The sequence below is a fragment of the Sardina pilchardus genome, chromosome 1 (genome assembly GCF_963854185.1).
Source record: "Sardina pilchardus chromosome 1, fSarPil1.1, whole genome shotgun sequence".
In the NCBI taxonomy this organism is placed as follows: Eukaryota; Metazoa; Chordata; class Actinopteri; order Clupeiformes; family Clupeidae; genus Sardina; species Sardina pilchardus.
This window is the reverse complement of record NC_084994.1, coordinates 29,203,835-29,222,173: the sequence shown is the minus strand read 5'-3', so window position 1 is coordinate 29,222,173 and position 18,339 is coordinate 29,203,835. Positions and strand designations below refer to the sequence as shown.

The window sequence follows — 18,339 nt, the reverse complement described above, 5'->3', positions numbered from 1 at the left end:
GAGGGTTAATACCACCATCTACAGGCCAATGGGTATACAGTCCTGAATGTACACATAAATCCATTTATTTTATAGCCCCCCATGGATGAAATTCCACAAAACTTGGCATACTCCCAGAGGGTGTCAGGTTGATCATACACATGACATTTGGTGCAGTTCATAACATCTCATCTGAAGATAGGGGCAATTAAAGCAATATTACATTGCATTTTCAATTTTTACCGTGGGGGTGCAAATCACAAATGACTGGTTATAAGCTAAGTTGATGCGAGCTCTTGAGACCAACATACCATAAACATTTTGTCATCCTCGGTGCCACGGTTCAGGTAGTTATGTAGGAAAAACTGCAATTTTTGGGCTTCGGGCGGGGGCAGCGCAGGGGGGGAATGACCCCCGGGGACGAAACGAAAATTTTTCATAGAAGTCTACTGGGGCTACATGCCCACCAAGTTTCATGTGCCCCGGTGTTACGGTGTCCCGGGAATCGTTGACGGAAAATTCAGGATTGATGACGGGAAAAAAAAACTTTGACAACAACTATATGACCGCTTTGCTAGCTACGCTAGCGGCGGTCATAATTATTATAGGGTGCTATATTGTTCTGAGACATGGCACCTGGCTTGGCTACATTATACCAGTTCACTTTGGAGGAAGTTTACATAGGCTATTTGGTACTAGTTATTTCTCTGTGGCTATTCCGTACGTTCATCTGCCTTGATGTTTTATTTTGAATCTCCCCCAGTGGGGAAGACTATCAAATGGCTTATAAAATTCAAGTAAACATTAGCATAGCCAAGCATTATACAGTGAGCCATCAGTTTACAACGTAGCCTAAATACAAAACTGAAACAAAAGCAAGTCGCAAACTCTGTAGAACTCCACATTACGGTTTTATTTACAGTAGGATAGTAACTGACTGTATTGCTCACAAATATACGAGAATTTGAGCTGCAACTTGCCTTGGCTCTTGACTTCACCTGCCAATATTAACTTCTACGCATCCCTGAACTTGAAACTCTTCCTCTCCAATCATGACATATGCTGTCAATCACAACAAGTTCTAGCCACGTTCAGAGCGGTATAAAACAGTTTGTCCTGGTACATCCCACTGCCCATTCACTCCCTGAGAAGCCCAGCTTCCCTGGAAATGCGGTTTTGGAACGTTTAAAATTTCCAGGTCCACAAATAATTCTGCTACTTTTTGATATCATCTGAATGTACTGTACATTATATGTTGATTTATTGCATAGCCTACTTACCACTTCAACACCATTGACTGTAGCTGTCCAAACTGTAGGCTAACTGCGCAGTCCAACTGTTCAAAATGCCTAACGTTAACTGTACAGTTCAACACAAGCAAAACATTGCACGCTCAAGGTGCGTGTGAGTTTCTACGGGAACATAGCTGCTACATACACCAATTTTAGGAAAAGGGCTGATGACCGGTCTTTAGCTATTTTAGTAGGTTACACACCCAGAAGAATACATTTGAGTCATTATAGGCTCTGGATTATCATGGAGCATAATCGGAAAGTTCAGATTATTAAAGCACATGCCATCTTAATTTCAATGGGCATGACGCCCCTGCCTGAGTGAGTGTGAGAGTGAGAGTTGTTAAATATGCTATCTTTGGAAAAGTTATTATTAACTTTATAATTATTGTCAAAATGTGTGGGATCATCTTTTAGTATTTTGTCTCCTTGTGTATCCAGACCACAGACACACAGATCAGTGTCTCCAGTGCCCAGCTGTGTGTCCATGAAGAGTGACTGGTCCATGGGACACCCTCCCGAGTTCAGTAATGGACCACCGCTGTCTCATCCATATACAAGAGGAGACAGGTGTGTGAGTGTGTGTGTGCACTTGTGCACTCCTAACAGCACACAATATTTTTGTTCACACACACACACACACACACACACACACTCTGCACTTCCACTGTGGTACTTTTTAATGTGTTCATGGGTTCATGTGACTGCATCAATGTTATTTTTAAAGGAATACGCCACCCAAAAATGAAATTAAGCCAGTCGCGGTCACCCCCAGACTTAGAACAGTGGGAAAAAAAACGGTTAAAATCCGTCCGGGCATTGTCCTGCTTTGGGAGCAGCGTTTTTAGCTATAGCTTAGCACAGTTGCTGTAAATGAAGAGTGTCAGTTAGCACGTCCTCCAAAAAAGTGACCAAGACATCTAATTTTTTTTCTAAATATATCTTGGGAGACGTGTGTTCAGAACAAGTACATATCATAATGCAAAATCGAACGAGGCTATTACCTGAGCAGATATTTACTTGGAACTATATTCAGCCTCATCACAGGTGAAGCACCACTAGTCTCACGTAGCACTTGAAAACTCCTAACTTCGACTGGAACTTCACGGAATGGGATTCAAGTGCTGCTGCATGAGAACCTTGTGCCTATCTAGCAGTGCTTCGCCTGTGATGAGGCCGAATATAGTTCCAAGTAAATATCTGCCTAGATAATAGCCTCGTTTGATTTTGCATTATGATGTGTACTCGTTTTTAACACATGGCTCCCAAGATATATTTAGTAAAAAATGTAGATGTCTCGGTCACTTGTTTTGAAGGACGTGCTAACTGACACCCTTCATTTACAGCAACTGTGCTAAGCTAAAGCTAAAAACGCTGCTCCCAAAGCAGCACAATGCCCGGACGGATTTTAACCGGGTTTTTTTCACTGTTCTCACTCTGGGGGTGACCGAGACTGGCTTAATTTCATTTTTGGGTGGCGTATTCCTTTAACAACTGTAAAACGCTGTGTTTTTTTTTAATTACGCTGCATTTTTTTGATTCATAATAATGGTGTCAACATGCAAGCATATTTACAAGAACACAGTAGCCCTGGGATGAACAAGCACCAGAACAGCACATTTTTGTACCACTTGTACCAGCCAGATATGAACTACTAGGTAGCAGGCCAACTGGCTGTAAAGCCAGCAGTCCGTAAATGTATGTAGCATATCCATGATGTTGGGCAGACACTGATCAAAGCTGAGTAACAAAATACAACGGGGGAAATTAGTATTGAACACGCCATGTTTTTTGCCTCCCTGTGTTACCAGACCACAGACACACAGACCAGTGTCTCCAGTGCCCAGCGGTGTGTCCATGAAGAGTGACTGGTCCATGGGACATCCTCCCGAGTTCAGTATTGGACAAACACGACCTCATCCTAAGTGAGTTGTTAGATCTGTTACTAGGAGATACTGACTTCCAAGACATCAACAGCTGAAGGCTGTGATACGTCTGCACTCTCTACACTATGGGGGGCCGTTTAGGCCTTAAATGCATGCTTCACATGCGCATATACAGTGGGGGGGACTAAGTATTTGTCCCCATGATAAAGTTGACTAAAAATAGGAATATAAAATCATCTTTTGACAATTGATCAATTGACAAACACGACCTCATCCTAAGTGAGTTGTTAGATCTGTTACCAGGAGATGCTGAACTCCAAGACATCTACAGCTGAAGGCTGTGATATGTCTACACTCTGCACAAAGAGTTTTCAACGGTGGATTTAGTTACCGTTCAGCGAAGCATTGCCTTATACCTCAGTGATGAGGATTTTATTGCCTTATTCTGTTGGTGGGATTAAGTGATATTAACTATGTTTGTGTCTGGTCTTTGTCAAGCATAACAGACTAGTTGTGTGTGTGCGAGATAGAGAGAGGGAGAGGGAGGGAGAGAGAGAGATAGAGAAAGAGAGAAAGTTAGATATGCTAACTTTTGAAAATGTTTTATTAACCTAATAATTATTGTCAAAATGTGTTGGATCAATCTTTTGGTATTTTGTCTTCTTGTGTTACCAGACCACAGACACACAGATCAGTGTCTCCAGTGCCCAGCTATGTGTCCATGAAGAGTGACTGGTCCATGGGACACCCTCCCGAGTTCAGCAATGGACCACCGCAGCCTCATCCATATACAAGAGTAGACAGGTGTGTGTGTGTGTGTGTGGTCAATTGTTGGGAGGCACATGATACCCTCCCGCCCTGCCAATTAATATGGGCGGTACCAACACACAATCATTGATCCTAGTCTGAAAGTCAGTCACAGGCTACAGTGCTGACCTGGGTCACTATACTCACCTGGAAATAAACACCTTACCAAAGCTACAGAGGATTCAGGGTGAGCTAAGGTTCTAGATGTCTAATTCCAGACTACTAGTAAAATCAGCGATCCAATCACAGTATAATACAATGGTGAGTTCTTCAAATAGCATGCCACCTCCAATTGATTAGCCTCTATGGCGGCGAGGACTAATCCTAGTTGTTCCTTGTGGCACACCTTAACCCAGAGGATATCTAAAAAAAAATGCAAGAAAGCCATGCGGGTCAGAGCTAACAATTTACTTGTCCGGTACAAGTACTTGTCCAAACATAATAGGATCCATTTAAAAATGGATATGAAAGTTACAAAATAGGCTAAGGGAATACTTTGAGAACTCCTACAACAACAATCAGAGAATGAACATACCCAGCTCAGAAGAAGATGGCTACACACCAAAGTGGTGCGGGAGAATCTGGCTACAGTGTAACTCCCAGATGAATGGGTTGACTTCCCTTAAATACAGTAAGCTACCTAGTTTGTGATTGATCAGGACATTGATAGGGGTCACATGATTGGGGATCACATTATGAGTACTGTTGATGAAACTGAGACCACTGTTTCCATGAGACTCTGAGTAAATCAATCAAGACATGACAATACATATATTAATTACATTTCCTGCTTCCCAGTTAGTTTCTCCAATGAAAAGGTAAAAGGTTAGAGACATAGTCAAAACTAAAGTTGCTGTAGTTGTTGTGTTGCTGTGCAAAAGTGCTGTGGCATTGGACAGTGAGCCCACAGTGGGGGTTATACAGTCATGAGGTAAAGTAATTGCTCAGCCCGGGAGTATCAGGACTCCTTACAACAGCACATTTTTGTACCACTTGTTGTAGCCAGACATGAACTAGGTAGCAGGCCAACTGGCTGTAAAGCCAGCAGTCCGTAAAATGTAAAATGTTATTAGATGATGTTGGGCAGACACTGATCAAAGCTGAGTTACAAAATACAACGGGAAATTAGTATTGAACATGCCATGTTTTTTGCCTCCTTGTGTTACCAGACCACAGACACACAGATCAGTGTCTCCAGTGCCCAGCGGTGTGTCCATGAAGAGTGACTGGTCCATGGGACATCCTCCCGAGTTCAGTAATGGACAAACACGACCTCATCCTAAGTGAGTTGTTAGATCTGTTACTAGGAGATACTGACTTCCAAGACATCAACAGCTGAAGGCTGTGATACGTCTGCACTCTCTACACTATGGGGGGCTGTTTAGGCCTTAAATGCATGCTTCACATGCGCATATACAGTGGGGGGGACTAAGTATTTGTCCCCATGCTAAAGTTGACTAAAATAGGAATATAAAATCATCTTTTGACAATTGATCTTAATGCCTTAATTAAAACAAAAATAGTACAAATCCAACCTTTAAGGACACCAATTTCCATATTTCCATGTCTGGAATAGATTTGAAAAAATCTGTGATATTCCAGAAATTCCCATGAGAACCCTACGTGGACTTTCCAGCAGCCAGCAGGGCAACGATCCAAAGCAAAGGAAACTTTCAAATGGTTTCAGAGGAAGAAAATCAAGGCCCTGACTTGAATCCAATTGAACATTTGTGGAAGGAACTAAAGATTAGGATTCACAAGAGGGCCCATGGAATCTACAAAATATAAAGACATTGGCCCTCATTTAATAAAACCAACGCATAAACCAGTGTTCTGAGTGCAGAAATCCGCTTACAACGGGGATCACGTTTGATTCATGAAACTTTCATATCACTCCATTCCAATGTAAGAATTAGGGCTTTGACTTTTGGCCAAAAATCATATTCGAAGTTCGTTTGGTTATTAATATCAAACTTCGAATGTATTCGAATATTTGTTAATAATATTTTGACCATTATTTTTATGCTATTGGAAAAACACGCAGCATTCATTAAGCTGAATTTCCTTTTCCTGCTCTCCCTCCGTCTCTCTGTCACGCATGCGTCTGTGTCTCTCTCTCTCTCTCTCTCACAAACATACACACACACACACACACACACACGTACACAGCCCCTCCACTCCGTGCAGACCGCGTCTGTCTCCATGAAAACAAGATCCCTGGAAGCTTGATTGCACCGACATTACGCTGTTCAGGTGGAGGCACTATGCATAGCCTACAACTTTACCAAACAGTATAGCCTAAGTAGCCTAAACTCATTCTCCATGGCCCGCTTTCTCTCGTCCTCCCTCGTGCGCTCAATGGACACCCGTCCCTCGACATGCATCCTAAACATTCACAATCGTGGAAGCAATGACGCATAGAAGACAACAAGCTAAATTATCCGGTTAGCATGATTAGCATGCTGCACAGATTAAAACTCTTGCATTCAAGTTCAATCTCAATACCAATGTCTTCCAACTCCAAGACTTAAAAGGGCCTGTCCCAATGAGGAAGTTACTATTAGCTTACCTTGAAACTTACACACACGTGGGGAAACTGAATAGGCTAGTCAAACCACTCGCTAACATCACCTACAGGAGCCCAGATGAGTAGGCTAAGCCTAATAGCCTTGCTAATGAGCTCATGATTCACGATGTGAGAAAGCCGCTGAATCTGAAAACAACGTTTGCATGCAAACACATGTACAAAAAAATAATGTTCATAACAGATTCGAATATTAAGAGCTGCCTAAAATTCGTTCGAATATCATATATTTTTAAAAAATTCGAATTATATTCGAATAATGAAGTTCGGAGTCAAAGCCCTAGTAAGAATAAACGTGTCGATAAATGTGACGGCTGGAAACAAGTGTAATTTAAATATCATACCCCTATATGCGGGTTTTAAAGGCCTCGCCTGTAGAATTTACGACATGAAGGTGCATTATACAGTATTTCCAAAAGAGAAACATTTGTGACCTTGAGATAACCACAGTGATGTTGCAAGTCCAGCTGAGCCTTGTTAATTTTGATAGCTAGAAAATTGTGCAGCAGACTTCATATTTGCAGAGAGAACACATCATACTACAAATACATTCATTTCAGCACCATACAACAATGCCATTTGCCCTTAAAATTATAAAAGATTTTTTTATTTAATTATTATTATTATTATTATTATTATTATTTGTATTAATTTAAGACTATTTAATTTACCAAAAAGAAAGTAATTATCTCCACATCGTCTATATGGCTATCCTACAGTAAGTCATTAAATGTGTCAACATAACAGGCTACATTACGGCAAGTAACAGGCTACAAATGTGCAGGAAAAGTCTTGGGTCTAAGATATTCCATGAATTCAACTCTCAGCTTTCCAATCCTCCATTGATTTACTGCTGCACCATGCTGTGCCACCTGAAAAACTTGACTTTCAGAAATACTTTTATATTCGATACTTTTTTCCTGTGTCATTCCATACAATTTTATTCATTGGACTGTTTGGATTTATTTCTACATGTGGATTTTTTAATCAATGTCTGGTGAAAATCTCATGTGAATAGCATCATTGGAAATATTATTTCCTGAAAGGGATCTTGACTTGTTCAATACTTACAGTATATCCCCCACAGTGTTTCTCTGCCTCTCTGCCTGTTAAACTGTCTGAATGACAACATGTCAGAAGTGTGGTGAGGTAAAAGTTTCAAATCTTTTGAAACACCGTGCAAGAGCTGGCAACGACATGCATCGTTTAATTCACACTGCAGCTAGTGATGAATTAACATTTGAATGGGTTATTTATATTATTTCTCCAGTATTAGTGCTGTGACTGATGTGTTTCTCCATGCAATTTATGTCCCTGTTGTCTATTTAGGAACATCCTGACCCAGGATCAGTCCAAGTGTGGAGTGTGTGAGCAGCTACTGAGGGACCCAGTCATCACCAGCTGTGGACACAGTTTCTGCAGGCAGTGCATCAGCACCTACTGGAGCCAGTCTGGTCCATCAGGAGACTACAGCTGCCCACAGTGCAGAAAGAGACCCAGAACACAACCCATTATAAACCCTGACACAGCCATGGGACAACCTTACCTATACCTATCTACAGCCATGGCACAGCCCCACCTACACCCATCTACAGCCATGGCACAACCTCACCTCTACCCACCTTCAACCATGGCACAACCTCACCTATACCCATCTACAACCATGGCACAACCTCACCTGTACCCATCTACAGCCATGGCACAACCTCACCTATACCCACCTACAGCCATGGCACAACCTCACCTATACCCACCTACAGCCATGGCACAACCTCACCTATACCCATCTGCAGCCATGGCACAACCTCACCTATACCCATCTACAACCATGGCACAACCTTCGTCATACCAACACAGTGAAATGGCGCTTCATCTGAACCCATATACAGACATGGCACAAGTTCCTCCTTACCCACACACAGACACGGAGCAGCGTCCTCAGTACTCAAACTCAGCCATGGGGCAGCATAATCATTATCCAGACATCCAGCCCCCTCTTTATCCACACATCCACACGGCACAGATCTCTCCACAGCCTCCCTTAGACGAGCACACAGTCATGACAGGCAGCAGCACCCTACTGCAAACTGAGCATGCTCCAGTCAAAAGGGCCAAACTAACAGGTGAGGCTTGAAGATATGTGTCCAAGAGCAGGGCTTGTGCTTGAATAAAAACATTTTTAAACAAATGTAACAAATTTAAACAAAATGTAAATGTTATCTCTTAGGATGACAAAATTGTATCTGATACAAGTACTCACTGTTTGAAAACAATGTATTCCAGACACACTTACCAGTTAGTTATGAATAATGCTTATCTCTTGGTTTGTTTGTTTGTCTGTGTATTGTTAAACAGATGACGATGTCCTGACCAGAGTACTGATGACCCATAAAGCCAGCATGAAGAGGAGGTTTGAGAGCATATGTGAAGGCATCATAAGGTCAGGGACTCAAACACTTCTGAACAAGATCTACACAGAACTCTACATCACAGAGGGAGAGAGTGAAGGGGTGAATAATGAGCATGAAGTTTGGCAGGTCGAGTCAGCATCCAGGTCACAAACTACAGAGGACACAGCAATCAACTGCAATGATATCTTCAAGCCCTTACCTGGACAGGAGAGACACATCAGAACTGTCATGACCAAGGGGATTGCTGGCATTGGAAAAACTGTCTCAGTGCAGAAGTTCATCCTTGACTGGGCAGAGGAGAGAGCTAACCAGGATGTAGATTTCATGTTTGTTCTTCCGTTCCGTGAGCTGAATTTGGTCAAACATGATCAGTACAGTCTTCACAGGCTCCTGCTTGAATTCCACCCTGAGCTTAGAGAGCTACAGGATGGTGAATACAAAGACTGCCACGTTGTGTTTGTCTTTGATGGTCTGGATGAGAGTCGACTTCCACTGAATTTCCAAAAGAATCAGAAGATGTCTGATGTGACACAAACATCATCAGTGGATGTGCTGATGACGAGCCTCATTCAGCGAACTCTTCTCTCCTCTGCTCTCATCTGGATAACTTCCCGACCAGCAGCAACCAGTCAGATCCCTTCTCAGTGCATCAGTCAGGTGACGGAAGTACGAGGGTTCAATGACCCGCAGAAGGAAGAGTACTTCAGGAAGAGGATCAGTGACCAGAATCAAGCCAACAGAATCATCTCACATATTACGGCAACCAGGAGTCTCCACATCATGTGCCATATGCCAGTGTTCTGTTGGATCTCAGCCACTGTCCTTCAGCAGATGCTGGAACAGGATGATGGGAAGGAAGCCCCCAAAACACTGACTGAAATGTTCATACACTTTCTGCTCATCCAGACCACCAGGAAGAACCAGAAGTATCAAGAGGAAAGTGAGACAAATAGACAGAGGCTCCTGGAATCACACAAGGGTGTCATATTGAAACTGGCAGAGCTGGCTTTCAAGCATCTGGAGAATGGCAATCTCATGTTCTATGAGGAAGACCTGAGAGAGTGTGGCATTGATGTCAGTGAAGCTTCAGTGTACTCTGGCATGTGCACTGAGATCTTCAGGGAGGAATGTGTGTTTTTCCACAAGAAGGTCTACTGCTTTGTCCATCTGAGCATCCAAGAGTTTCTTGCTGCACTTCATTTGTTTGCGTCCTTCTTGAGTAAGAACATGAAGGTCCTGAAACCATTTATTAGAAGAAAGTCCAGGTCTTTGCCAGATTGGCCTCTCGATGAGCTGCTGAAGAATGCCGTGAACAAAGCTTTGGAAAGCAAGAATGGACACCTTGATTTGTTTGTTCGTTTTCTTCATGGCATTTCTCTTGTGTCAAATCAGAGACTTTTGCTTGGCCTCCTGGCACACACACACAGCAGCCCAGAGAGTGTGAAGAAAACGATCAAGAACCTGAAGGTGATGCAGAGACCAAATATCTCCCCCGAGAGGTGCATCAATCTGTTCCACTGCCTGGTGGAAATGCACGACTCTTCTGTCCATGATGAAATCCAGGCTTTCCTGAAGGCAGAGAAAGGTGCCGTGAAACAGCTCACACTGGCTCACTGCTCAGCCTTGGCTCATGTGCTTCTGATGTCTGATGAGGTGCTGGATGAGTTTGACCTGAGCAAATACAAAACCTCTCCAGAAGGTCGCAGGAGACTGGTTCCAGCCGTGAGATGCTGCAGAAAGGCTCTGTGAGTTATTTTCTACATTAACAAATTATGCTACATTTTTGAAAGTCTTGTTCTGTTGTCAGTATAGATTATGTTTTAAATTACACTTTTATAAGGAGGTGTTGCTATAGATAGCATGGTTTAAAGGTAGCCTAGGTGCAGCCAAACGTTAGCCCTAAGTAGTCAGGTTAGTTTAAAGGTGCACAGTGTGATGAGTTTAAAGAAACTTTGTTTACATTCACAACTTTGAGAACAGTCTTCCACAATTCACATTGTTTGCTGCAACATTTACATAAGACAAGAGAAATGCGTGACACCAGAGATGGACTAACACTACACAGTGTTGTTTTAACTGTATTAGGACTTGACATATTGCCTTTCTATTGTAGACTTGCTGGCTGTAAATTAACAGAGAAGTCCTGTGAGATTGTGGCCTCAGCTCTGCAGTCTGCAAACTCCCCCTTAAGAGAACTGGACCTGAGTCAGAATGACCTGCAGAAGTCAGGAGAAAAACTGGCCTCTGCTGTTCTGAGTCCAAACTGCAGACTGGAGATACTGAGGTCAGTAATATTGTTACAGCAGAGCTGTGAGCTGAGCAGTTACTCATCCAGGCTTAGAAAACACTAGCAAGAGAACCTACTGTATACTGTAGACTGACTAATTTATTGGTTGTTTGTGATACATTGATCTGGTATGTTTCATTTACTAGTGCTAGAAGATGAATATTTTATTCTGTTTTATTCTTTACTGTATTCTACTCTATTTATTATTTAATTGTTGGTGTGGACTGTGCGGTGAGTCTGAAATAAAGACTGAATTGAAATGTATTGTAGACTATTCACAGAGACACTGTTGTTAACCGTAGACTGTGTTAAGTATAAAGTACCAGAATCTGTGTTTTACTTTTGAATTGATATACCCTCTTTGATTTTACTATTTGTAATTCTCTGTGACATGGTTTATGTGTTCACAGACTTGTTGGCTGTAAACTGAAAGGGGGATTTTTGGCCTTGGCTCACACAGGGGCAAACCCCCACCTAAGAGAGCTGGACATGAGTGACACTGAGCTTCAGGACAGTGGAGGAGAACAGCTCCATCAACCACTGAATCAAGACTGTAAATTGAGGTCTGTATTTTTGCGCAGTGCATACAAACTGGTGCACTCTATGGGATCTAAAAACTGTCCATCTTTTATTCGTTGGCATTTTATATTTGGGATTATAGGGAGCATGAAGGACATGTTGCTTATAATGTTTTCCTCTGTCACTGTAGACTCATCAACTGTAGACTCAAACACAGCTCCTGTGTGGTTGTGGTCTCAGTTCTGCAGTCATATATTTCTCAACTGATTGAGTTGGACATGAGTGGCTGTGATCTGCAAATATCAGAAGAGAAGCTGCTCTCTGGTCTTAGAGATCCAAACTGCCAACTTGAAAAACTGAGGTCAGTAATACACTGAAAGGCACAGAATTCACAGAGGTCTTATCTGCACATTAAAGTTGAAGTTTACGTATATGTAACAGAGGTCGTCTCTCCTCTCCCTCGATCACTCTGCGTTGTGTTTAAGAATGACGGACGCCACAACCGACTGCAATTTATGTTGCTTTATTGCTGAGATGCTGAGATGTTGGAAAAGAAAGCAAATGATCAGGCATGGAGCGAGCAAGGCGCATCACAGCTCCTCTGCCTCAGGACAGTTGCAATAGAGCGCACGACAAACAATTACAGGCGCACAGATTACAGTGTGCAGTTTTCATTACAAAATGTTTTCAACAATTATACAATACATGGCATACCTGAGATGTCGGAAAAGAAAGGAAATGATCAGGCATGGAGCGAGCAAGGCGCATCACAGCTCCTGCCAAACAGATCAGGTAAACCACTCGTCAAAAACCCCACATGTCTCAGCTAGCAGCACGCTAACCAGCCTAACACACCTGCAGCCCGCTAACCGGCAGCAGCGAAAGAAACATTTAAACGTCATATTTATAAAGTGTGCACGGTCGGAACACATTAAAATGCATGTCACCTCATATCTCATCTATAGTGCACAATATATTATGCTAGTTATCACACTATAAATGCATGTCAAAAGAAATCATAAAACAATAGACAAGCACACTTCAATAAGACACATACCTCTGCCTCAGGACAGTTGCAATAGAGGCAGAGGGGGGGAATACATGGAACCTTAAAGGGGTCTCCAGCGTGGGAACCAACTTCTGCCACACCCAAGACACACACCCCTACTACCTACAGTACCCCAGAGGCGTGAGAAAACTACAAACCTGCGCAGAATATGCAGGGAAAAGTGGGGAAATTCAGAGAAGCATAACCAACCCTGCTACATATACAGACCTGCCAACATGTACGCATTTTGCGTAGCGGGCACGCATTTTGACCTCCTAGTACGCTGGTACGATTTCATGCTCTAAACTACGCATTTCGTCTGATCTCGCATTTCGTCAGTGTCAGTGAAGTTGTCAGTGAAGTTGATTCTGCGCTACAGAGCCACAGCCATAGATATAATTCACAAGGTCTTAGTACAACTAAGTAGTCAATTAATTTCGGTAGAGACCGTGCTATTGCAGATCCCAAAGGGAAAATATGCGTCTATTCCGAAAATAAACAAACACGCTTTTATTTTGCCACTTGTGTTCGCGGTTCTCATCCCTCAGTCACGCCATTCTAAAGTGAAAGTGTGTGCAAGCGCAGGTGCGTCAGAGGACAGGGGTGTCACAGCTGGTATAGTTAAACTTTGACAATTACTGTATTCAAAACGAGTGAATTAGTACAGCAGTGTAGCAGCGTGTTTTCTTCTAATATTGCAAACGTTATCACTACAAGACCGCTAACCTTATGTTGCCGTCTTGAGTTATGTAAAAATAGACGTAGCATAGGCTACAACGAGATTCTGTGATGAAGAATTCATTCATTTTGAACAATTTATGGTGTAAACTGTTGAGCGAATTCAGACAACTTTAACAGAGAACTTCATCAGTATATCAAAGGCTATGTAAATAAAAGATGAATTGCTCCTTAACTGGCATGTGCCATTCTACAAAAGCAATGATGATTGGCATGCTGAAATCTTTCAAAGAAACGTTCTATTCATCTGAAATATTCCTTCCTACAGGGCACAGTTTAACATGCAATGTGAATGAATACTGTTTTCACAACATTGTTAGTTAAGCAAAAAAAATTAAAATCTTCAAGTAGCTTAGGCTGCAGGTTAAACATTTCAGATCAACTTTACAAATGCAAGCTTAATGTAGGCTAGTTTATAGGTTCTGATTTGTTCCAATAGCCTATCTTGTCATACTTACTTCAGTAGGATATGCTAATAGGTTTCCATAAGGCAGGGATCACATTAGCCGGCGGAGAGCGGCAGCGGCAATCGTAACGCAATGCTCAGACCATAATAATACATCCAAAACATTCTATCTCGTTGCTAACTTCAATCTTTGCTGCTACGTTGTTAGACGAATCTGATTGGTCAAAATACCTAAACATTCTAAAACTGATTGTGATGTGCCGAGCGTTGCGCTTCAAAGTTGAACCAAGTTCAACTCCCAGTTTGCTCAACGCTAGCGTTACGCCAACGTTGTCACCGTTCCGCTGCCGAACCATAGAAAACAATAGGAAACCTGCCGCTTGCCGCTGGCTAGTGTGATCCCTGCCTAAGGCCTATGACCTCTTCAAAAGCCTGATAATTCAGGCTCAGATATTGTCTTTGTTTTAAGGCCTGAACCATGTTCAAATGATAATAAAAAAAGACTTTTGTAGATTGCACACACCCAAATTATATTTTATGTGAAGAGTAGCCTTTAGTAATTTGTATGATATTCTTTAATTAATATGCACCCCTCCACCCACCCACCCTCACAGACACAGACACACACACACAGAGACACACACACACACACACATGTACACATATACATATTGTATACACATACAGAATGTAAGTTGGAGGATCCGGGGGTCCGTAATTTGGTTGTCGTCGTCGTCGTTGTCGTCGTCGGGGGGGGGGGGGGGGGGGGGGTGTTAGTACTCATAAAATTCTTTCAAGGTTGACAGGTCTGCGTATATGTCATTCCAGCCATAATATGGATTACAGGTATTATCTGTAAAATATCTAAAGTGGAGAGAAATTGTGAATCTCACTGTTATGGGGTGAATCAAGACATGAATTTGTGAAACATTATCTTTTATTGTTGTGTTAATGTTGATGTGGGAGATTTGGTCGCAGTTGATGGTATAACACTCCCTGCTGATGTGTCCCATTTAAATTACTGCAACTGTAGACTGTGTTAACCATTCAATATCAACATCAGTGTTTTACTCTAGCATTGATATCTCTGATTTCACTATTTGTAATCTTTCGTTACATGCTTTATTCTTTTACAGACTTGTGGGCTGTAAACTAAGCGGAATATTTCTGGTCTTAATAGCGATATACAACTTGGGTGCCAGTTACAAAGAGTTTAAAAATCGTATGAACTGTGGGAAAAGAAGCTTTGGCTTCCGCCAATTTTCAAAACCCAATGTGGCCCTTGAGCCGAAAATTTTGCCCACCCCTGTTATAACCTCTCTGTCACCAATGAACGTGATTTTTCTCTCAATCAGAAGTGCGAAGTTGTTACACTTTAGCAGATATTAGCTGTGTAAGGGTGTTGGGACCCATATGCAGTACTGCTCCTTTTATGTCTCTTTTACAGACTGGTTGGCTGTAAGCTGAGAAGAAGATTTCTGGCCTTGACTCTTCAGTGGGCAAACTCCCACCTAAGAGAGCTGGACATCAGTGACAGTGAGCTTCATGACTGTGGAGGAGAACTGCTCCATCAACCACTGAATCAGGACTGTAAAGTGAGGTCTGTATTTTGCACAGTTCACACAGACTGGTGCTTTTTGTTTGATCTAATAAACAGTATGCATCCTATATTCTGTCATTTTGTGTTTGGAATATAGAGGACCTGTTGCTTACAGTGTTTTCCTCTCTCACTATAGACTCATCAGCTGTAGACTCAAAGACAGCTCCTCTATGGTTGTGATGTCTGTTTTGGGGTCATATATTTCTCAACTGAGTGAGTTGGACATGAGTGGCTGTGATCTGCAAACATCAGAAGAAAATCAGCTATCTGGTCTTAGAAACCCAAACTGTCAACTGGAGAAACTGAGGTCTGTAAAACTCTGAAAGACACAGAGTTCACAGAGGTCTTATTTACACAGTCACACTTTGGGCATACTGTATGCAAATGCTACTTTTTGGGCACTAGAATCAATATATGAATTTGTGAAACATTAGGGTTTTTTTTATTGTTGTGCCAATGTTGACTGAAACACTACTCTGAAAGACACACATTTCACAGACATCTTATCTACACATTCAGGTTCAAATTTAAGTATAAGCATCAAGTGTAAGTTTATTTGTCATACCATACCAGCCATATTTGTAAAACAAGTTTTTCAGGACCAGTGTCCATCAGCTAAAAGATAAAGTAAAAAAAACAGACATGAGTTTGAGAAACACTGGGCTTTTAATGTTGATGTGAGAGAACTGGTCCCAGACCTGTCTATTAGTATAATACTCCCTGCTGATGTGTCCCATATAGAGCACTGTTAACTGTAGAGTGGATTAACTACACTAACAACATCATACCCATATAGAGCCCTGTTAACTGTAGAGTGGATTAACTACACTAACAACATCATACACATATAGAGCCCTGTTAACAGTAGAGTGGATTACTGTAACTAGACACTAAAAATATCAGTTTCCACTCTTTATATTTCCTCTCTGATTTACATGTTTGTTTTACAGACTTGTTGGCTGTAAACTGAGAGGAAGATTTTTGGCCTTGATTCTTCAGTTGGCAAACTCCCAGCTAAGAGAGCTGGACATCAGTGACAGTGAGCTTCAGGACTGTGGAGGAGAACTGCTCCATCAACCACTGAATCACGTCTGTAAAGTGAGGTCTGTATTTTGCACGGTGCACACTGACTGGCGCATTCTGTTGGATCTAAAAACATCTTTATCTTCTCTATCATCTTGCTCTGTCAATCTGAGTTTGGAATGTAAGGAGTGTAGAGGACGCGTTGCTTAAAGTGTTTCCTCTCTCTCTGTAGACTCATCAGCTGTAGACTCAAACGCAGCTCCTGTGATGTTGTGGTCTCAGTTCTGCAGTCATATAATTCTCAACTGAGTGAGTTGGACATGAGTGGCTGTGATCTGCAAACATCAGAAGAGAAGCTGCTCTCTGGTCTTAGAAACCCAAACTGCCACCTGGAGAAACTGAGGTCAGTAAAACTCTGAAAGAGTTCACAGAAGTCTTATCTACACATTCAGACTGAGGGCATAGAAGAGTTTTGAGAAACATTTGCTCTGATTGTTGAGCCTGTGTTGATGAGAGGGAGTTGACCCCAGATCAGTTCAGTGCTCCCTGCTAGTGTGTCCATGCACATATAGACCTCTGTACATCCACGCAGGGAGCTGGACACTGATGTTGGGATGATAGTGGGAGTCCATTTGCAGGGAAGCTGCACAAGACCTAAGCTGTATTATCTCATTTTGCACACTGTTTTTCTCATATTCATATCTGATATTACTGCTTTAATATTCATCATAAAACTAGGCAGTGGGCCCCGGCAGTGGCACAACTGGCTGGGGCACCTGCACCGTACGCCGGCGACCTGGGTTCGATTCCCGCCCCGGGTCCTTTCCGGATCCCACCCCGACTCTCTCTCCCACTCACTTCCTGTCATTCTCTCTACTGTCCTGTCCAATTAAAGGCATAAAAAGCCCAAAAAAATAATCTTTAAAAAAAAAAAAAACTAGGCAGTGACCCAACACATTGCAACAAGACTCATTTAGAGATGAAGCGGTCAGGCTACAAAGTCTGTAATTGCTGCAGGAAGAGGATTCTGTGATGAAAACTAATTTCAATCACAACCCCATTCTTACAAGTAGAAACTATTATTTTACTCAATGTCCTCTATTCCTTTCCCTGTTTATTTGTATTATAATGTGTCAATGTCTGTTAAAGATATTATTAAGATTTTAGCTAAAAACCTTTGATAATAATGGTAAGAATATTAATGTATGCATGCCACCATTCTGTTTTCTGATGTCTGTCTCTTGCCCTCTCACTCTATGCAGACTTGCTGGTTGTGAGCTAACAGAGGAATCCTGTAAGGCTGTAGCCTCTGCTTTGCAGTCCTCCATCTCCCTAAAGGAACTGGACCTGAGTCACAATGACCTGAAGGAGTCTGGAGTTCAGCTTCTCTCTACAGGACTCTGTAGCCCTCACTGTAAACTGCAGACTTTAAGGTGTGTATGTGCACACATATTGTGGCACTGATGGCTGCCCGTCTGTAAATCTTTGGAATAAATCATCAGCTGCAGTACATGTTAAAACAGACAGAGTCAGTGCCAGCTTTTGAAAACAAGCTGTGAACTGATGGCATCAGTGCTGCAAGGGACACCTTCCCAGCTCTGACCTGCAGGATGCAGTTTTAGGTCAAGTACATTGTCATGTTGATATTAACAGAATAACAACTACATTTCAACTAAATGCTTACAAGCAGAAACTATTATTTTAATCAGTGTCCTCTATTATTTCTATATTAATAATGTTTATAATAACGATAAGAATA

At 42.0% G+C, this 18,339-nt stretch overlaps 1 protein-coding gene across 1 annotated transcript in view; it reads left to right on the top strand.

Annotated features, from left to right (window-relative positions):
- The window catches only part of LOC134087480 (NACHT, LRR and PYD domains-containing protein 12-like), a 100,038-nt gene that overhangs the window by 6,790 nt on the left and 74,909 nt on the right, over window positions 1–18,339 (top strand). The window contains exons 9-14 of the mRNA XM_062540997.1: window positions 1,713–1,841; window positions 3,083–3,196; window positions 3,833–3,961; window positions 5,134–5,247; window positions 7,878–8,671; window positions 8,904–10,704. Of these exons, the coding sequence (XP_062396981.1) occupies window positions 1,713–1,841; window positions 3,083–3,196; window positions 3,833–3,961; window positions 5,134–5,247; window positions 7,878–8,671; window positions 8,904–10,704 (3,081 nt within the window). The remainder of the gene's footprint in view (window positions 1–1,712; window positions 1,842–3,082; window positions 3,197–3,832; window positions 3,962–5,133; window positions 5,248–7,877; window positions 8,672–8,903; window positions 10,705–18,339) is intronic.